Source organism: Ostrinia furnacalis, unplaced genomic scaffold, assembly GCF_004193835.3.
Source record: "Ostrinia furnacalis isolate ACB-3 unplaced genomic scaffold, ASM419383v2 OfSCF1217, whole genome shotgun sequence".
Classification (NCBI taxonomy): domain Eukaryota; kingdom Metazoa; phylum Arthropoda; class Insecta; order Lepidoptera; family Crambidae; genus Ostrinia; species Ostrinia furnacalis.
In genome coordinates this window covers 234,808-256,534 of record NW_021131456.1, presented here as the reverse complement: position 1 = coordinate 256,534, position 21,727 = coordinate 234,808, and the positions used below count along the sequence as shown (strand labels likewise).

The 21,727-nt window shown below is 36.9% G+C and overlaps 4 protein-coding genes across 4 annotated transcripts; 2 read left to right on the top strand and 2 right to left on the bottom strand.

The window, feature by feature from the left end:
* Nucleotides 1-435: 435 nt before the first annotated feature.
* LOC114351897 (RING finger protein nhl-1-like) lies at nucleotides 436-4,741 on the top strand. The gene is made up of 4 exons (XM_028303244.1): nucleotides 436-469; nucleotides 982-1,193; nucleotides 1,759-1,976; nucleotides 4,511-4,741. The coding sequence occupies exons 1-4, from the start codon at nucleotides 436-438 to the stop codon at nucleotides 4,722-4,724; spliced, it is 678 nt and encodes a 225-aa protein (XP_028159045.1). The 3' UTR covers nucleotides 4,725-4,741.
* Nucleotides 4,742-5,312: 571 nt separating this feature from the next.
* On the bottom strand, nucleotides 5,313-6,710 carry LOC114351896 (uncharacterized). The gene has a single exon (XM_028303243.1). The coding sequence runs from the start codon at nucleotides 6,708-6,710 to the stop codon at nucleotides 5,313-5,315; it is 1,398 nt and encodes a 465-aa protein (XP_028159044.1).
* A 1,205-nt stretch (nucleotides 6,711-7,915) lies between these two features.
* Nucleotides 7,916-10,721, top strand: LOC114351894 (myb/SANT-like DNA-binding domain-containing protein 3). Its single transcript, XM_028303242.1, has 7 exons — nucleotides 7,916-8,849; nucleotides 8,945-9,064; nucleotides 9,146-9,238; nucleotides 9,332-9,381; nucleotides 9,463-9,680; nucleotides 10,273-10,569; nucleotides 10,682-10,721. The coding sequence occupies exons 1-7, from the start codon at nucleotides 8,573-8,575 to the stop codon at nucleotides 10,719-10,721; spliced, it is 1,095 nt and encodes a 364-aa protein (XP_028159043.1). The 5' UTR covers nucleotides 7,916-8,572.
* Nucleotides 10,719-19,315, bottom strand: LOC114351891 (putative nuclease HARBI1). The gene is made up of 4 exons (XM_028303237.1): nucleotides 19,039-19,315; nucleotides 11,782-12,071; nucleotides 11,090-11,693; nucleotides 10,719-10,737 (listed from the first exon to the last, which is right to left on the bottom strand). Exons 1-4 carry the CDS (start codon nucleotides 19,242-19,244, stop codon nucleotides 10,725-10,727), a joined length of 1,113 nt encoding a protein of 370 aa, XP_028159038.1. The 5' UTR covers nucleotides 19,245-19,315; the 3' UTR covers nucleotides 10,719-10,724.
* Nucleotides 19,316-21,727: the final 2,412 nt, after the last annotated feature.

Here is a 21,727-nt window from a genome sequence, read left to right as displayed (position 1 = left end):
ACCATATTTTGCTGGGGCGGTCACAGTGACGTTTTCACTGCCTTTGGTGACCGTGTCTAACTTGGGGGCCAATTCCTCTAAATGTTCCTTCATAAGAGTCTTCAGTTCTAAATAATCATCCTCACAGTTGTAATAAAAATCTTCTCTAAAATATTGCAAGTCTTTCCTCTCCTCTGTTGTAGCTAATTCCAGTATTTCCAAATGATTTCTTTTAAATATTACGAAGTTTGACTCTAATAACTCTAATCTTGTGTCTATGTATGGTTTGGTGACTCTACTTTTCGATTTCTTATAATTGCTCAAAAGTCTATTTATTTGTGATGATAATTCCTCTTGTCCCCGTAATAGTGCTTGAATACCCATTTTAATCACTTATTGTTTTTCGTATCAAAATTAAACTGTCTCTAATTAATTAAGTCCAAATGTAGCAACAAAATGTTCCGAACTAATAGCACTTCACAAATTACAAGTTCAAAATTTGCAAAATTATACTAAGTCTTTTCCCCATACAAAAGTCACTATAATTTTTCTAAGTGTTTTTGCCCTACAAAATCACCAAAAAATATTCTAAGTCTTTTCACCATACAAAATCCACCGAAATTTTTCTAAGTCTTTTTTCCATACAACAGATTTCACAATTTTTCTAAGTTCTAAAACACTGGAATTTGCACTAAGTTCAATTTTCTTCCTAATTTATCAGAGTCACTCTACTTACAGTTTTCCTTGCTACGCACACTAACCACAATCCGTAAAAATCACTGCGATCCAATAGTGCACTGCAATCCAATCTTTATATCCGGCTCGTTAAGGTCCAAATGTTCACACACTTCACATCACACGATTAAATAACACAACTTCCGTAGGCTGATAAAACTTTATTAAACCAGTTATGCAAATCACCCTATAAAGTCCAAAAAAAATCAAATGTTAGCGCGAGTCAATTACGGTCAACGCCATCTATTAACGAAAATTGGAACTTAGTTCCGCGCGGGGGTGGCGCTACGAAAAGCGCAAATACATTTTATCTTAATCTAAACAACCTTTGTCTCCAGGTCTTCGACCCTCAAGGCCGCTTCCTCCGAGCATTCGGCAGCCAGGGCACTGGAGACGGCAAGTTCAACTACCCGTGGGGCATCACCACGGACGCGCTGGGCTTCATCTACGTGTGTGACAAGGAAAACCATAGAGTACAGGTGAGATAGATAGTTTTACCTCTTCAAAGTGATTGTCTTTGCGTAATAGAACGATGTCATAGTCATAGTCATATATGTTTATTGCATCATGTTGGTACATTTGGATCTTAAATATTAATACAGAGTCCCGAAACATGGCCCTGATGTTAAATGATTGACCTTGAGTTTTCCTGTGTAAGAAGATATTTATGTTTCTGTGGACTGAGAGAGAAAGGTTGCTGTTGCAGCTAAGTTTCGTCCGCCACTTTTTCTCAGCACCTGCCGATATGTTGTTCTGAAGTGTGCGTCCTGAAATGGGCCATACCAAGTAATAAAAGCAATGAGTCACTTATTGACCTAGATATTTCACGTGGCTTTGCACAAAAAGACTTTGTTATCGCGCGCGTGTCCTCCTTTAGAAAAACCCTGGCTTTTCTTGGATCTCAAATTCTCTTTCAAAAAATCATTAAAGGAAACATGAATTTATTAATCATAGGAAATATGAATAGTAATTAGCTTTTTCCTATATAGTTTATCTGGAACAAAATAAAAGAATAGCAAATCACAATCTACCCTCCATCCCCAGGTGTTCCAATCAGACGGCACATTCGTGGGCAAGTTCGGCAGCTTCGGCTCGAAACTGGGCCAGCTTGAACATCCCCACTACATCGCCGTCTCCAGCACCAACCGAGTCCTGGTGTCGGACTCCAACAACCACAGGATCCAGGTGTTCGACGTTAACGGTCGCGTGCTCTCATCGTTTGGAGAGGAAGGCTCTGAGGATGGACAGTTCAAGTTCCCGAGGTACGTTGTTTGATAGGTCTTTCCTTCCTTTCCCACCACTGTCTGCTTCTTCTCAGCACAGGCCCATTATTGTCCCAAAGCAGAAAGGGTTAAGTATTACTGGGACGTGTAAAAGAGCTTTGAGTCAATTTGCAATATACTCGTAAATTAATTTGAATTTATAATATCTGAAGATCGATTGCCAACATAAAATCCCAGCCTTTAGTCCGATTTTAAGAGGGATGTGACCTCAAATTCAAATTCAGTTGTTCAACTTCCAGGTCAAAGAGAAATGTACGACAGGCACTTTTGAATTATCTAATATCCAAAGTAGACTCATTTTGTATTTCAATACGTTTAACGTTAATATTACAGACTAACGTTCCCTTATTTTTTTAGCTTAAAAGAGTTTGCTTTTGTACTATTTTTAAAACAAAATCTTATGATCGAGTGTCTCAGGTTTAGGGATAGTTTCTTATCTCGTAATATCATCGACTCATAGATCTATCGGATTTATCAAATTCCCATTTCACTATAGATATTTGCGAATATAAATTAAGCCAAGTTTCTATCATAAAGAGGTTACTTTATTAGACCCAAGGCATACCCTCACAGTGTTAACGAGGCCTGCATCTGTCCCGCATATTTCAGTTCAAACTTGTAACGAATGTTATAGCGCGCGGTTTCCATTGACCGTAAACTGTGGGCTGCGGTATTCTCATTATAATACCATCGATTTGTTGGACTTGAAATACGCATCTGTAGTTTTGCGGCTTGGGAGTTAGAGTCCCTCGATTAAAACGCTCGGAGTTCAGTCCCAATTGAAACAGTAGGTCTGTGTCTTGTATCTTCCATCTTGAACTGAATTATGATTTGCTGTCTTTAGTCAGCTGAAAGCTAAATACCTAATCGATGCTTCCAAACGCACCAACATAAACAAATAGTATGTTGTCAAGGTCATGTTCTCCACTAAAATTAGATAAAAAGTAAAAGTTCCATTTTACTGCATCTATTTCTCTTTACCGCAAAAAGTTTTCCTGAAGCTTCACTCCACCAAATAGTTTAATTTATCGCTTCTTTTAATCTGACAATCATCTGATCTTGTCACTCATGTCAGCATCCCAAGGTGAGCGTAAGAGACAGATTTATCTGTAGTTAATAATAATACCGTTTTACCGACTACAGGGGGCCTTTATTTTTGGAAGAAAGACGTGAACTTGACCGGATTCCCATGTAATGATGGTTACTACCGTTGATACCGACCACGGGGGTTATATTTCCATCGCTCCACACTTTACGCTCGGACGCCTTGACCGGATTCTTATGGCCAGTTAGAATAATACGAGCACCGGTAGGGCTGCCAAAAATGTTTATTTCATAAGCTACGATATTAAAGAAATAATATTTAATACACCTTCGGTACGCAGAAGGGTAAAAAGCTTCTAACGAAAAAACTTTATAAATGTAATTACTCGTTCTTTTTGGACGCAAAATCTCAAGAACACTCATAGTTACTCGTTCAGTAGTTCAGTTTGTATTGAAACTTGTTTAATAGAATCTTGATTACTATATTATAACGTAATCTGAACCTAGTAAATGTGGAAAATTGAACTTTGTTAATAATTTCCTTCTGAGATGAGTTGAATACATCAGTTATTATGTAGCAGCATCAGAACTATCGATTTACGTCAGCTGGAACCACCAACACTACAAAATAAAATAAAGATTTTAAAACATGCCAACTTTAAAAAGTGGCAGCCCTACGTCTGGCCTATATACGTGATCCGTTTAGATATCGCCTCTTACACACGCTGCGACTTCCAAGACTGCTGTAACAATTTTTACACCTCAACTAATAGCTTCGTCGTAAAAAGAGCAACTCCGATATGCCATCGATCTATTTTTACTGTGGAAAATAAATCTGAGGTTTTGAATCGTGTTTGGAATTATAAACCTTGAAGATGTGTCATTATTCAATGTGGTAAAGCAGAGTGTAAATCGGAAGAATGCACTTAAGGAAGATGCATTTCTGACTTTTCTGGATTTTCGGAATAAGGCGCAATAATGTATAGAACTAGGCTCTATAAAAATTGAAGTCCCATTTTAGAGTGGTGCTGGTGGGGTAAACACGACACAATTGAATGATAGGTTGAAACTGGGTGGGAAATAAAATATCGTTCAAAGCAAAAGGCAAAAGGCTTTTGATAAGGCTGGAAAAGTCATTCCATCCAATTGCCAACTATGTACCTACTATCCCCCGCCTTCTTTCATAAATCTCTTGTGTCTTGAGTTCTTTACAATATGATAAGATCTTAAAAGATCACAAGGTCGATAGGAACTGATCCCACTATTTTAGTTATAATGCCAGCCACTTTATCCTGTATGTCCGTTTTTACCATCAATCCCTATTTTTTAAGTGACCCCTAATGGTAACACATAACAGTAATTTTGTTTTCATAGTCGATCACTAAAAAATTAGGGATTGATGGTAAAAACGGGCATTAGTCTTCGAAATTTTAGAAAATTGAAATTTAACCAACCATCGTCTTCCACAGGGGTGTAGCCGTCGACGACCAAGGCTACATCGTGGTGGCTGATTCTGGCAACAACCGCATCCAGATCTTCCACCCTGATGGCACGTTCCTGAGAGCCTTTGGTTCTTGGGGGTCCAGTGATGGGGAGTTCAAGGGTCTGGAGGGCATCGCCGTCATGTCTGGAGGCAACATCATTGTGTGCGATAGAGAGAACCATAGGGTGCAGGTGTTCTAAAGGTGAGATGAAAAAAAATTGCAATAAGACAACTAAGAGTAGGCGCACACCGTTGATTTTTAGTTGGCCGATAGTTGTGCCCGATTTTAAATTGTATGAAAAATCGGCCAAATCGAATCGGCGTAGTGTGCGCACTCCCATACATGCCCAAACTGATCAACTGCCCGACTAAACTATCGGCCGACGAAAAATCAACGGTGTGCGCCTACTCTAAAGCAAGTGTTCTAAGGTGAGGATGAAAGCGAGTGAGCAAATCAGATGCACGTAAAGAGTTCTCTAAAATTGGAAAATATTGAAGTTTCTACTACCGGATATTTTGTTAAAATATTTTTTGGACGACATGTATTGGCCGAGGGTTCGATTCCCAGTAGGGTCCAACTTTAACTATGAAAACTTCAGATCGGCTTATAGAGATTGTTACGTAACTTCAGCTTAAAAAGAAATAACAGAGCGTAACTGAACATTAGTTACCAAATGCAGCTTTAGGTACCAAGGTTGAAGAGATCTTAAAAAAATCAGTAGTTAAAGTAACACGGATACTAATTTTAACGGCTTAGTCATGAAAATGACAACTGCTCAAAATAACAACTAGNACGCCTGCGAACCTTGGTCGATCAGCGCTCTCAGGGTGTGTCTTCTGCCATCCTTGCCTCGAATCTGTACCAATGCCGTAGCCAACAAGACCTGTGTTCCGGTTATATCAGCCTTGTATACCGCCAACTGGGATGTGTCATAATCTCCAACCTCTTCATCTTCTTCGTTATCAACTTGGGTAGCATGTGTTTGTTGTGTCTCTGTAGTATTCAGGTGCAAGAGTGAGTGATGACGTCGCTGGCAAATCTTACACGAAGTGTTTTGACGACAAAATCGGACACTGTGCTTCGGAATAAGACAGTTGAAGCACAGCTGTTTTTCTATAGCAACGTCACGTCGTTCTTCTGGACTCAATTTGGTGAAATCTTTGCAACTGTGTATATAATGGTCCTTACTACAGAGTGTACATATTGGTTCAGCGCTGGCCTTAAACGATTTCAACGGTGGAGTGCGATTCACTGTCGTTTCCTTCGGAGTGGTGATGTTTAATGACTCAAGAGTTCTAAATCGCATCTCCATGAAATCCAGCAGCTCCTTAGTAGTTGGAATATCACGTGATCCTCCCAACCTCTGCTCCCATAGTCGATGACTTTCACTGTCGAATTTACCGACAATGATGTGCGTAATCAGAGGGTCCCAGTTTGTAGTCGATACGCCCACATTATTCAATGCGTTCAAAGTTTCATTTGTGGTGTCTAATAATGTGCGTATACCCTTGGCTGATTCTGACGGAAGTTTCTTCTGACCAATAAATCGTGTGATGTGTGCATGTACTATGAGTCTCTTATTATCGTATCTAGCCTCCAGCAATTCTAAGGCCTTCGTGTAGTTTGCCTCGGTTAAGGGAAATTGTCTCAACAATAACTCGGCTTCGCCCTTGAGATTGCTCTTCAAATAGTGGTACTTCTGGATGTTGCTTAACTCTGAGTTATTGTGAATTAATGATTTGAATAAATCATAAAAGCTAGTCCACTCATTGTAATTTCCCGAGAACGATGGTATTTCTATGGCAGGCAACTTAGTTCTCAAACCATATTTTGCTGGGGCGGTCACAGTGACGTTTTCACTGCCTTTGGTGACCGTGTCTAACTTGGGGGCCAATTCCTCTAAATGTTCCTTCATAAGAGTCTTCAGTTCTAAATAATCATCCTCACAGTTGTAATAAAAATCTTCTCTAAAATATTGCAAGTCTTTCCTCTCCTCTGTTGTAGCTAATTCCAGTATTTCCAAATGATTTCTTTTAAATATTACGAAGTTTGACTCTAATAACTCTAATCTTGTGTCTATGTATGGTTTGGTGACTCTACTTTTCGATTTCTTATAATTGCTCAAAAGTCTATTTATTTGTGATGATAATTCCTCTTGTCCCCGTAATAGTGCTTGAATACCCATTTTAATCACTTATTGTTTTTCGTATCAAAATTAAACTGTCTCTAATTAATTAAGTCCAAATGTAGCAACAAAATGTTCCGAACTAATAGCACTTCACAAATTACAAGTTCAAAATTTGCAAAATTATACTAAGTCTTTTCCCCATACAAAAGTCACTATAATTTTTCTAAGTGTTTTTGCCCTACAAAATCACCAAAAAATATTCTAAGTCTTTTCACCATACAAAATCCACCGAAATTTTTCTAAGTCTTTTTTCCATACAACAGATTTCACAATTTTTCTAAGTTCTAAAACACTGGAATTTGCACTAAGTTCAATTTTCTTCCTAATTTATCAGAGTCACTCTACTTACAGTTTTCCTTGCTACGCACACTAACCACAATCCGTAAAAATCACTGCGATCCAATAGTGCACTGCAATCCAATCCTTATATCCGGCTCGTTAAGGTCCAAATGTTCACACACTTCACATCACACGATTAAATAACACAACTTCCGTAGGCTGATAAAACTTTATTAAACCAGTTATGCAAAACACCCTATAAAGTNGAAAAAAAATTCTATAAAAAAATCTCAAAAATTTTTTGACCTCTTTTATGTCGATAAAAATAGGTCTAGTTTAATCTATTTTCATATGTACACTTTAACGTGACTCACACTGTATTTTGTAGGTTGTCCTTAAATAAATACATAAGTAAATCAATACCTAAGTATCGCAAAAGAATAAAAAGTTGAGGTCAAGAAGATAGTATCCACATGAAATTAGCAGTGTAATACAGCGTTAAAAATGCAAGAAATAATGCAATTCTTTTGTTCAGAGCTATACTCGTATGTGTTTCACTCAATCGGCATGTCATTCATTCATGATGTCACTAATACGGAAATTATTAACTGTGATTTGTTAAGTATTAATACGCAATATCCAAAATATTGTTTTATAACTTGCTTGTTACCGGTTCTGGTTCAGTATTATAAATCAGTAATTGTTTGTGGGGCGGTCCCTTTTTTGGGAAGGGACTCATTAAAATAATACATGTGATATCAAAATAACACAATTTGGTGCACCTAGAAGATTACATACCTACATTGTTACCTATGGTGTATGAAATAAAGCTTCTTCAGTGTTTGTTCGTTGTTGACCGTGTTGTAAGCCTGAGTGGCCTGAGTTTCAAACAGAACGAGGACGTCACCGAGGCTGGCTGCAACACTTAGGGCCGATTTCACCGATTCCAATGGAAGCCGAGTTCAATAGAACTTGGTTCTGCGTAATCGAGATCAAAAATTAATTCTGAACGCGGTTTACGTCCGTACCGGTTTCACCGGATAAACCGGATTCCTTTTGATCCCGTTCACTAAAACTTAGTTTAAATTTGACAAAGAATGAACGAGTGAACGACATGACGAGTTGCGTACAAAGTGTTGCAAGTAAAGAAATTGTTACTGCATATAAAGGAAAAAAAAAATAATTCATATAAACAGATCGCGATATTATTCAAACAAAATGGGCAGAATTTAATGTGTATTAGAAATAAAAAAATATGTTATACCTATTTTGTTCATTTAAATAATTCTTATACGTGTTTATGTACTTTATGTAAATTGTCAAAACCGATTATGGGGACTTTTTGACTTGAGGATGTCCCGTAACAAACTGTCACCCAGTGTTGTTTGGTTAGAAGTTTGTTGTTACTTGTTGCGTTGCGTTGCCTTACCTGTTTCTCTGCTTTTTTTTGACCCTGCTTCGTTTAAAGGATACAGTGATTCCCTCTTACCACGATAACCTTCTGCTTGCTATACGGACTCGGATTCTTGTCACCACACGAAAACTTACTGCCTGCTAAACGGACCTGTTGGAGGATAACCATGTCGAAGAGGAAGAGGGACCCAACCTTCGCTGCAAGCGAAAAATTCGCCCTAATTGATTTGGTGGCCAAACATTTTGATGTTGTCGAGTCAAAAAAAACCGACAACGTCAACATCAAAATGAAGAATGACGAGTGGCAAAAAATTGCCACAGAATTTAATGCTATTTCTAGCATCCACCCGAGAGAATGTAGTGTATTAAAAAATCTGTGGGAGAACCTAAAAAAGAGGGCAAAGCAAAGCCAAACTTTGCGCAACCAGCATTTTTTGGGAACAGGTACCTACTGCACATAATTAATATCAATTTTTCTTTTAATAACCAAAAAAAATTTAGTTAATTCATAGTTAAAATAATTTAATTTTATGTTTAAGGAGGAGGTCCACCAAAAAAATTTGATGAAGATCCCATAACCGATAGAGTGCTGGAACTCATCCAAACTCGAGTGACGGGATTTGTAAATAATTTTGATTCTGATGGCACTCTTGTATTAGGTAAGTATTTTAATTTTATTCAAATAGGTGCCCTTACTTGTAAAGTTTTTACATTAAAGTAACCACCTTTTTAATATTTAGCCTCAGGTAACACACAAGACGGAGAGGGCACAAGCGCCAGTATTTTAATATTACCAGCTCCAGAAAATGTAATTGATGAAGATTGCTCAAATGGTATGTTATTTAAATACTTAAACATAATTTGAATAAATTTGGTTAGTATTATATGAGAATCAATGTTGAACTTACAAATTGTTTTATTTCTAGATGCCAATACTCAGGCCAACAATGAAGTTTCTGAGGAAATTATAGATATGGTGAGCATTAACATAATTATTTCAGTTTATTCATTTCTAATGCTTATAAAGTTTTAATTAATCTTATTATATCATGTGTAGGATTGGTCTCAGTATACTCCGAGTATGCTGAGAGTAGCCAAAAATCCTGCATTGGCCAGACCACGAAGCCCATTGCCTGATGAGCAGCTGGCATCTAACAACGAGCAAGAAATTGCCCCACCGCTACCAATTGCTGATTTACAGCTGCCAATGGCTGAAGCACAGCCAACAACAAGCAGAGCACAGGAGAACCATCAAGCTCTAAATACTCCACAGAGGTAGGCATGAATCTACTGAATTTAAGCTATTATTATTATTCTGTCTAATGGCTTCAATGGTGCAAATTTGAATTTATGCTATACTCTTTCATTAGTCTGTTACATATGCTATGACTGTACCAAAACATTTGATGTTATTTTGATATAACAAACAAAATACATACTTATTTCAATTGATTGGTTCATATTAGTAGTTTTTAATGCACTTCTATGCCGAGAGGCAGCGGGTTCGATTCCCGATACAAAAAAATATTTAAGTATGTATGTATTTTGCTGTGAATAAATATTTTGAATTTGAAATATAATCCGTTGTCTAGTAGGTACTACAAAGCTTGTACTATGGGTCATGGGTAGGTACCCATAGTACAAGCTTTGCTTAGTTTGGAACTAGAGGCGCAGTGTAAAATGTCCAAGGATATTTATTATTATTTATTTATTGTGAAGGTTTTTTGGGGCTGGTGCATATTAGCCACCCTCTTGCACAGTAGGAGTACACTCACACTCACTAAAAACTCTGGTCGACTTGTGCCCATAGGCTATAATTCTTCTTCAGAGACGACTGTTGGTCTTTTAACAACCTTTTATATTACAGGACCATGACAACACGCGTGACTCCAGCAGCCATGAGCGCTGCTTCTACTAGTCGCAGGCGCCCAGTCTCAAGGCGCGAAAGAGAAGCTAATAATTTGACAACAGAGAGACTTAACACACTCCTCAGATGTAACACACATGCTGAGGAGGAGCATGCCATCCAAATAAGAATATTAAAATTACAGGAGGAAAGAGAGAAATTACGCCTCCAGGAGCAATTAGAAATTTTAGAGCAGGAAAAATTAAAAACAAAACAAGAGAAAGTTAAATTAGAAATTTTAATGAAAAAATTAAACGAATAATCTGTTTTATAATTGTTTTATTATTATTCCATAAACATAATATCCACATAAAAATTGCATCTGTAATGAATGATGAGATATGGACCATGGGGTGTTTGTTATAGTCAGTCAATATTTTCCATTCGAACCAATTTCATTGTCATTATAATAATTATCTTGCTAATCTGAAAGGATAGATTTTTTTTATTAGTACACATTAAAATGTATCTCATTGCAGACACTAGTCTACACGGTCTTGGAGGCATAGGTTTTGGAAGCCAAAGGCTAAAAAAAATTTATTGGCTAAATTTATTGGTTCTTGTTCCCATAGGATTCACTTTCACATTTATAATACAAGTAAGATTAGGTTCAACATGCTACATAAAACTTGTAACTGCCTTTCGGCAACAGCAAATATTTCAGATTTATGATAAGTAGAGAATTTAATTTTCATTTGCTATTGATATTTTAACATTATCAATTAAATACTAATGATAGATTAGACATGAAAGGATGAACAGTTTGAAGTCAACTTACTGTGCAAAATAGTTGGTAATAAATTCATGGCGCCTTCTATGGTTGGGATTGGATCTTCTTTGTGCTCTTGATTCGTTGGTGTTTCCATTATTAATATTGCCTAGCGCTAAAATTGTATCCCAAGATTCTGGAGTTATCACTTGGTTATCATTAGGAGGAGTACATTCACCTCTTCTTCTAGCTATGTTATGTAACACAGCTGTGGCAATGATTATTGGAAATGAATTGTGTACTGAAACTCCTAAACCAATAGCCATGGCTGGGAAACGTCTTTTCCAGACACCAAACAACCTTTCTACACAATTTCTTGTCCTTATTTGAGATTCATTGTAGAGGTTCTCAGCCCCAGTATTACACTGATCTAATGGAGTCATCATATAATTGTTACATGCATAACCTGCATCTCCAACGAGAAGAGCACTTCCATAATGTCCTTGTTCAAACATTGCTCTTCTATAACAATTATTGAAAATATATGAATCATGTGTTCCCCCTGGCCAACGAGCAACCACATCAGTAAATTCCAATTTGGCATTGCAGATTGCTTGAACATTGAGAGAAAAATAGTTTTTCCTGTTTCTAAAAATCTCTGGATTCTCTCCACCTAAAACATTGTTAAAAATAAGTAAATATAACTGTTAATGTATTTAAGCACATTTTTTAAAATGTAATTTAGTTTAAATTTAACTAACCTGGTGATTTTATAAACTTTATATGAGTGCAGTCTATGGCACCTATGACATAAGGAAATGTAGCTCTTTTATAAAAGTCTATTTGTGTTTGACGGATCTCATCTGGTAATTGAGGAAAATATATGTGGCGTGGTCTGAGTGATGCAATAGCAGTACTGACTTTGTGCACAATTCTATGCGCAGTAGAAGTGCTAAATCCACATAAATCTGCAGCAGTCATTTGATAGCATCCAGTAGCATAGAAACGCAGGGCACATAACAACTGGTTAATGGGAGACACGCTGTTATTTCTTTAACAAAATAATAAAATAGATTAGGCAAATGTCATGCAAATAATGTTAGTATAGGTGTATAGGTGTACCAGAATCTCATGGCAAATGGGGAAAATAAAGTTTGTTGAGTGCAATACTGGGGAAATTGGATTTAACGATCTTGATACTTTTTAATTTTTTATTTATGACTTTAATATTAATGAACATGAAGTACGAATGCCTACCTAATTTTAGGTATGTGTATGAAGAATGTTGTTATACATCGGGTTTTTAACATAGAAACATGTCTTGGAAAANTCTGTTGCTACTATTATGTATTCTGTGGTATAACCCACCAGAATATCCACCGTCAGCAGTAACGTCGATTGGTACTGTGGTTTTTGGTGGCACAACTATGTCAGTATCAACGTAGAGTTTGATTTTTAACTCATCATCACAAATATCCGGGGTTTGTAAAAATATCAGTTCATTGTTAGTTTTTATTAGAGTAATGTTCGGTTTCTCTGTAAACGATTGCCCTACTAGCACTGCTGTCCGTAAAAACTGATCATTAACCACAAGTATTTCTGTATCTGCCTTAACTGAACCAATTTCAAGTGTAACCGCAATTTTCCCTATTGGTTTAACAGCAGCATTACCAAAACCTTGTAGAATTGGTAAGTCATTTGTGTCCCAGTCATTCGTTATAAATTTTTTAGCGTCTGATTCGCGGATAAGTGAACATTTACTACCCAAGTCGATGTAACCCCGCAATTTCACATTATTGACGAACAAATCTTTGTAATATTTTTCATTATTGGTTTCACTACTAGAAATACACATCACAGTTTTACTTAAATCAGGAGCATTGCCTTTATTAGTATCGTCATTGGTATTGAGATTTCTCTTTCGGCAATCTTTTGTTTCATGCCCTAATCTAAAACAAAAATTGCATCGTTTTATTGGTTTGCTACACTTCAAGCTAATATGGCCCAATTCGTTGCAATTAAAACATCGAAGTGGGTTGAGGTTTGTATCCGAAACATTATTTCTCATCGAATCATTAGATGCCCTATTAGTTTGCCTAAATTGTGTATTATTCCGATTACGTAGGGGATTATTATTGGGTGTATTGTTTTCATGCTGAGATACAGTGCGGAGATAGTTAAGTACTTGTTCTGGTTGACTAAACATACAAGCTCCCGCACCCATTCTCACAAATTTGTCATCTATTCCGTGTATGAGACAGCCAACAGCTTTAGCACCCGTTATCTCACACTTGTTTATTAGCGCCATTTTGTCATAATAATAATGTTCTAGGGAATTTCCAAATTTACACCGAAGCTTTAACATTGATGTCAATAAATCGCCATAGTTTTCATTGGACGGAAAAGCTAATTTTAGTTTTTGCATCCACTCACTCCAGGTAAATAAAACCGATGGTAACCCCTGGTACCATTTTTTGGCTATCCCACTTAATTTCGGTAACGCATAATGGCATATTTGACGATCATTCCAGCAGTAAATCTGCGCGCATTCGTTTACTTTGTTTATCCAATTTTCAATTGTTTGACTATTATCGTTTGGGTCAAATTCAGGTACTACACTGAATGAAACAGGAAAGTTATTTTGGGCCCAGAAGTTAGGGTTTGAGGTGGGCACAGATTCACTGGTAGAACAATCCCTTGTTGGTTCATTTGTTACGGTTCCAGATGAAGTATTGGCTATCGGGTTGTTTATTTGTCCTGAGGAATTCGACAACGGAGGCGTTGAAGCAGATTCCCTGGTAACATCTTTTTTCTCTTGTCGCTTTGAACGCTTACATTGCCTAACTTGACTGCAATCTCTTTTGTGGCTTTGTGAACGAGTGTGACGGCGGTGTTTACTTTTATGATGACGCGATTTTTGTTTATGATGGTCACAATCACTTGATGATCGAGATGTTGTGCTGTCTACACTCGAATCTCGGCGGCGACGCCGCTTAGTTTTACCCATTGTTAATTATAAAAAAAAAATAATTAAAAAAAATATATACGCAGCGTACTTGTATAATCGATACAATAGTATTGAGTGATCCTTACAAAAGTACAAATTGCTTACTAAATAAACACTGATAAAAACAAAAAACTTTTTTTTTTATTTACATAAAAATAATCTTTCTCCCAATATTGTATAATTTGATGCTAATTAATTATCACTTTCACGTACATGATTATGTACCTTTATAATTTTGAACCGTCAATAAGCACCTAACTGGTGTAAATCATCTCTAAAACGCACTTTAAATATTATATAACATGTAACAATGTTCAAATTCAAATTCAAATAATTTATTTGTGAAACACAGGTAAGTAGTATGATGTACAAACAAAAGATGTGTTCAAGCCGTGATCAGCCTTGTCGGCATACAAATGTTAAAGCGTGATTATAAATAAAGAAAAGTAATAATGAGCAAATTAAATGTCAAATCATAAATGTCAGTTAAATTAATTGTAAGATTTAAATAAATAAATGCAGGGCAGTCAATCGGATATTAGTCAATATTAGATTAAATCAAGGTTGTCAAGGAAGAAATTGTAGAAAAACTATTTAAATTGTAAGAACTCATGTTACTCATCCGTAATATTACATATCCGTATATTACAACAAAATGCTCACTTTGATTAAAAGTAATAATCACGTCACTATATTTATCTTCATTCGACTCAAAATATCTTAATCATGCAAATGTTTATTTTTCCACGCCGAGAAATCAGGAACATTTCGTACTGCAACTTAACTTCCAGTCAATGCGACGATATAATATCAAATCAATATAAAAATCTGACCTTATTTCTCAGTCCAGGATAGCGCAGAGGCAGGCACGTAGATTATCTTTATCCTTCGTAACACTTCTGAGATGTAATAAAAACGCCTTGATGCTTTGTAAGATGCCCGTTTTATTTTCTGACTACCGTTACAACCAAATATACGTGTTAACGCTCAGCCGCCATTTTCGAACAGAACCATCCATCGATCAATTTTACTTTTTTTTTGTAAACCAAGAAAAACTTCGACTACCCGATATTAATTTTTAAAAGCAACTGTCACTATACCGAGATAATATAATTACGATGAAGTCTAAGAATTGAATGATAAAAATATCGATTGCTAACAATACGTACCTCATTACAAATAAGTAGATTAAATATTTTTTTACTAGACACTACTAGACAGCAACCCTAACAGCGTAAGAAGAGTTCAGAGGCACGCGATAGAAAGAGACAAAACTTGTAGGTGAATAAAATTGTAGGTACGTAGTGCTGTGCGAGCTGAATTCCACTGTATCGCGTCGTAGCAAGACTCGCATTTATTTAAATCGTCTTGCGGAGTAATCCTTCTGTACCTGTACTATTACTTATTCTGTGACAGTACACACGATCATGACAGTGACATGACAGCTCTTAAACTCGTTCAAAATACGCTAACCGACGAAAATTGGCCGTTCAGAAACTGAACCAAGTTCAACTTGATCGAGGTTCAGTTTAAGCTGGTGAAATGCAATTTTAAGGCGGAACTGAGTTTATGCGCGTAATCTGAGATTAACTTGAATTGATCGCGTTTAGTTTAAGCGGTGAAATCGGGCCTTAGCTACACACGGCTAGAGTGTCCTAACAGTCCATACATTTTTTTTTTTATATGGGACTTGAGTTTTTGTCACTTTGCAGTAGATGTCGCTAAAAAATTAAGTCATGATAATTTTATTAATTTTATTTTGTACGTGTTTATATATTAATTGTTATATTTCTTTTTATAATCAATACGTTTTATTTCAATAAATAAACCTATATNATCGGCCCTTAGTCACTCATGCAATTATAAGCTAACGATTTGCGACGCATTTGCAATCGTTTAACATAAAGGCGCTTTTACACTGCGCGGAAATTAGCCAAGTCAAGTCAAAAAAACAGTGGGGTGGGTGGGGATGAAAAATGAATGAATTTCATCCCACCCCACTGTTTTTTTGACTTGACTCAGCTAATTTCCGCGCGGTGTAAATCCGCCATAACATATTCGTGTAATGTGGAACCCGTGGGCAATTTAAAAGCCTCTTTGACAGAGTCAACCTGACCAGGTCACAAACCTACCACTTTTCTTTTTACGTCGGGAAATGCTTTGTGCATAATAATATGTTTCGGTCAAAGTGATAAATGTGAAAATTATGAATAATCGCCGGTTATTATGAATAATTACCGCATGATTTGGTAAATGTGATTAATATGAGGTCATTTATGTGTGTATAAAACTAAATAGGCGGCTTAGGGGTGGCCCAAGAGCCACCCCCGCCGCACCTTAACCTATTTTTCACTTTAAATCAAAACATTGTTATAGGCATCATGGAAAAGTAACATTATGCAAGAAACATTCTAAACTCATTATGCCAAATTATATTAATATAATGATATCAAAACGTTCAAAAGTTTGGCTGTACACGAGCACGTACACAAGATGTTGTTCTCTTTTATGAAATTTGTTAGTACTAAGGTTGAATTATTAAATAATCACTGTTAAATGTGATTAATTTATCACTCTGTCGGTAATTATTCATAATAACCGGTTATTATTAATAATTTTCAATTTATCACATTAACCGTAACACATACACACTGGTCGATGGGGGACGGCCAGTGGGTTATGTGGGATGAGCCTCTCCCCGCCTACCCACTAAAGACGGGGCCTACCAACTAAAACCCGACGGTTTCCACCAGAGCCCAAAGAAACGGAGCCGCGAGTTATTGTCCTAATTGGACATTCGTCCGCAGCTCCGCTTCAGGCTAGAGACTCGCTCACGAGCGAGCCTCTCTGGCTTCGAGGGAACCCCCGATCCCCTCCTCCAGTTGGTTTTTATAGAGGTTTTCTCCTCGCGGCCCTGGTACAACAGGACCCCCAGCCCGCCGTAGTGGGTAACGGTCTGCTCCATACCGCTGTTCAGTCAGCTTTGCTGATCAGAGAAGTAACGAGTATCCACCTGTGGGGGTTTTTAAAGATGACCCCTGCATCGTGGCCCGGGCAAATGCCACGACGGCCCCCGGCCCACTCAATGGAGAAGTTTCGTGATGTTGAAAACGTTAGATTTCACTGAATGGGATTAAAATATAGCCCAAAACTAAAAAGCCGGTGAAGTTATTTTTGAAATCCATCAAGAAATAAATGGCTTAGAAATTAATTATTTAAATTACCTCCATATTTTCGCGTGGAATTTAAACATAGGCGGTGCCTTGACGTCAGGCCACCTGTTCAAGTTTCAATCACAATGCTTACCATCCCTAACGAATTGTCGAGTGACTCTGGCTGAAAAAACAAAAACTACTAGATTTTAAAAAAAATGGATCTGTCAACCAGGGATGATTTACTGTTTGTACTTCGAATGACTATCGTGACTACACCGATCAAAATGGCGCAAATATTTGTTATGCGCAACTTTAGGGCTCTGTAACTTTTGTATTTGTAGATATATTTTCTTGATTCTTTCACAATTATTATTAGTTTTACTTATATTTTCAAGTTTAATTAAAAGAAAAAAATTGGAAACTTGTCCATTGTGGGTTACGGGTTGCCCGATAAGCCCGCCGAGTTGACGAGACCTGCCGAGCAGGTAAGAAGTTAGCCGCCCGCGTGGACAGACCACGCGGACGTTGCCCAGGGTGCACCACGAGGAGGTCCTTCACCATCGCACCCCAGGTCACATACTACCAGGCTAACTATACAGTATACAATACATAAATATGCAAATCAGTTTTCATGTCTTATTCCGAGAACAAAAAATCAAAATGAAACGCGACGCGACGTCTAATGGGCGTGCAGCCAATTAAACCATGGTTTGTAACCAAAATTGTGCTAATTTGAATTATCACTGTGGCTATTCACTGAAATTCAGAAGAAATCACAACAATACCGACTTGATTACAATTTAATCTCGTAACATCTCATCAGTCATTAGCCTTTGTATCGCGGTGCTATTGTCCCCGACTGAATTCTAAGTGGCCATGAGGTGCAGCTTACGGAGCGCGCTGGGCTGCCTAATTAGTACGACTGCTGCTTCTGATAAATTACAAGTGATTCGCGTACCGGACTAAGTACATATCGCAGGTGCAATTCGATCTCCTCCGCACTATACACAGTGTTGTGTCATATGCCTATCACTTTAAGAAGTGATTTCATATATTAAAAACGTCTTCGTTTCTTAAGGATTTTGCTAAATTCCTGGTAGATAACATAGGTTCCTTAATTTCTCTGCGAAACCAAAACGCCTACAAGATTTACCTTACTTAGTTTGAATAATTAATCTTATAATTAGTCTTAGATCAGGGTTGGCGAACCAATGGCACGCGTGCCAATGATGGCACGCGACATAATATTTTGGGCTCGCCACCAATCACAAATTCAGTAATTCAATAGTAAATAATGTGATTTGATTATGAGCTATCGCATTTGCCCACATCAGTTAGTGCCACTGTAGAGTAAGGTCGTGTCACTCACCAGTGGCGCCACTTGTTTAATACCCCTCATTGATAGCATTAGGTTAATTTAATGCACGGTAATACTATCNAGTGATAAGTTATAAGTATGATACATAATAAAATTATTTACAGTAATATACTGTTTACTTATTTTTCAAGACATGTTTCTATGTTAAAAACCCGATGTGTAACAACATTCTTCATACACATACCTAAAATTTACCTATAGGTAGGCATTCGTACTTCATTTTCATTAATATTAAAGTCATAAATAAAAAATTAAAAAGTATCAAGATCGTTAAATCCAATTTCCCCAGTATTGCACTCAACAAAGTTTATTTTCCCCATTTGCCATGAGATTCTGGTACACCTATAGTGGTAGTGAAGACTGATCTTGGCAAATCAAACTGTACATTATTGTAGGTATAAACCTTAGTATAGATTTATAATGTTTAGGCCAGTGGCAGAAATCATCACACAACAAAACAAAGTTAAGTACTACTTACATATTAGTAGGAAACTCAATTTTATCTTCAATTGATTCCAATACGGAAAGAACTGTTGGTTTTGTAAGACGGACTCTGGTAACAAAATCTTTATCATCGAGAGTGTCGAAATGTTCTTCTCTCTCGCGTATCCATCTGGAGCGACGAACTGGAAACTCCTCCTCATCAAAATTTTCCTCAAAAGCCAGTGATAAGGATCTTTTCATAATTTTATTTTTTATGAAATTTCTTTCAAAGGAATCTTCTTCTTCTTTTATTTTGGCGAAATAAAAGGAATCTTTAAAAATAAAGATGCTACACAGTANGCTGGTGAAATGCAATTTTATGGCGGAACTGAGTTTATGCGCGTAATCTGAGATTAACTTGAATTGATCGCGTTTAGTTTAAGCGGTGAAATCGGCCCTAAATTACTACGTACTAGGTGGAATAGGTATTTGGATCAAGTATTAATAAATACTAGGAATAGGTGCACCTAGTATCAAATTTACCTAGTATAACCCATCTCTAATATTTACTATTTATGTATTCGTCATTAGAGTGTAGCCCAGAAAACGAAATTAGTTTTTTTAAAGGCCTTAATATGGCTTTTTGTAACTTTTTGGACTTTAAATAAAAGCCGTCATTATTATAAGCCATTTTATTGATGTTTACTTCAAAGATTAATGTATTTCATTTTATTAATAGGAAATTGTCGTAGTTTTTTAATATCCGGTATCCGGCCGGATAGTGAGTTACTATCCGGTATCCGGCCGGATAGTAAATTATGGCCGGATATCCGGCCTACCGGATAGTTACCGGATATCCGTTTCATCTCTAGTATTTATTGTGCGCGTGGATAACTTTTATTATTACTATTTCCGACCGAGTGCGTGTTTCCTGTAATAACACTCGCACCTTTACTTACCTTAATAATCATTTGTTAGTCGGAATTCGTAGTTCGTACCATACCATTGTATGACATTTGTAATATGTTCATGTTTACTAATCTTTGTGTGGCTTTTGAGTTTTGATATAAATTCCAAAATGTCGCACGAAGTTAAGGTGAAGGTGAACGATAATATAATTTTAAATGACAAGATAACATTCTAGATTTCATAAAGATTTGGTTCTCATATAGGCTTTCAAATCAGCCTTAGGGATTTATAATAGATTTTCAGGTGAGCTTATAATATATAAGAATATAAAATATGTGAAGAAATCCTACTAGAAGTCATTTTCTTGATCCGATAGGATCCATAACGTTTGTATTTTTTATATTATAAGCGTGAAGCTGAACTTTACGGTTAATAAGATTACACTAAAATATACACTATGTAATTAAGTTTTGTATTCACTGTATCGTAATCGTATTATCCTATTTGTGGTTGTTATTGCGAAAATACCAATTTATTATTATCAGAATTCAGGCAATATTGAGCCGTGGTTACAGAGTTGTCTCTATTACGCTTACTTGATTGTGCCCTGCGGAATAAAATGTTACGCAACTCAACGCCTCAATCCCTAACTTTATTGTTGGTGCACTCAGTCGAATTCTCCTTGTCTTGACTTCTAACTTTTCGTCTTGCACCCATAGATTTTCTGTTACTCAATAAACACCGGTTTTGGTCTAAGCTCTACTTTGATGTTATGTGCAAAGCACATAGAACTTGCAAGTAATGGCAGCAAACTACATGAAGACTTCTTTCCTTTTACAATTCCCTGCGGAATAAAATGTTACGCAACACGACACCCCTGAATTTCAAACTTCTTGTTGATGCACTCAGTCGAATGGTTCTCCTTGTCTTGACCTCTGACTTTTCGTCTTGCATGTATCGATTTGCCGTTACGAGAGTCGTAACTCAATAAACAACGAACGAGTTTTGTCTAAGCTCTATTCTGCTTGATGTAAATGTGTAATGCACATGGAATATGCAAGTACTTGCAGCAAACGACTTCAATACGTCTCCTTTCATGTTTGTAGATACAATAAGAATTGACTTCGCTGCCGGCAACTTCGATCTTCTATTATTTTGTTTACATGATGAGAATGAATGGATTGAAAGAGATAGGTACTTGATTATACGGATAGTTTGACGGGAAAACTTTTCGCTCTTATCCATCGTTTATTCGGCTACGGATATCTTTAAAAGTATGTTCATTATATGACGTGTTCTCCATATTCAAGACTAAGCGGCCGCCCGCGACTTCGTACGCGTTTTACTCCCTTAGGGGTGGAGTTTCGTAAAATCCATTCTTAGTGAGCATCTACGTTCTAAAAGGAACCCCCATGCATAATTTGAGACTCCTAGCACTTGTAGTTTCTGAGATTTCCATGATGAGAGAACCTTTCGCTTTTAAAGATATACATAAAAGTTATAACCCCTTCACAGATAGAGCTAGCTCAAGCAAACGTTTGCTTAACTATCTCTATCTTCCTAGTACTTAACAGTAACGTTACTCTTAATTGACTCAAGCTAATTGAATCCGGAAACTCGAGATAGACTTGGCAGTACATAAACATAAGTAAGAACTCCAGTTGAAGAAATACGTAACAAGAGACTACTCATTTGGGGGTGTCACAGTTGTTAGAGGCTTGAGGTTTTAGTAGGCAAAATTGGCGCATGGAACTGATGAAAAAGGTTTTTATTGTAGTAACAATAAAGTTCACCTTTATCTGCAATGGTCATTACGTCCTAAACTTCTTGTTTAG

Coding starts and splice junctions, on each gene's coding strand:
- LOC114351897 (XM_028303244.1), top strand. CDS start 436: ATGTTCCGAACTAATAGCACTTCACAAATTACAA. Junction 470..981: donor TAGCACTTCACAAATTACAA/GTTCAAAATTTG, acceptor ATTGGAACTTAG/TTCCGCGCGGGGGTGGCGCT. Junction 1,977..4,510: donor GGACAGTTCAAGTTCCCGAG/GTACGTTGTTTG, acceptor CGTCTTCCACAG/GGGTGTAGCCGTCGACGACC.
- LOC114351894 (XM_028303242.1), top strand. CDS start 8,573: ATGTCGAAGAGGAAGAGGGACCCAACCTTCGCTGCAAGCGAAAAATTC. Junction 9,239..9,331: donor TGATGAAGATTGCTCAAATG/GTATGTTATTTA, acceptor TTTTATTTCTAG/ATGCCAATACTCAGGCCAAC. Junction 9,681..10,272: donor GCTCTAAATACTCCACAGAG/GTAGGCATGAAT, acceptor TTTATATTACAG/GACCATGACAACACGCGTGA.
- LOC114351891 (XM_028303237.1), bottom strand. CDS start 19,244: ATGAAAAGATCCTTATCACTGGCTTTTGAGGAAAATTTTGATGAGGAG. Junction 12,072..19,038: donor ATTGAGTTTCCTACTAATAT/GTAAGTAGTACT, acceptor ATTTTGTTAAAG/AAATAACAGCGTGTCTCCCA. Junction 11,694..11,781: donor AAAGTTTATAAAATCACCAG/GTTAGTTAAATT, acceptor ACAATGTTTTAG/GTGGAGAGAATCCAGAGATT.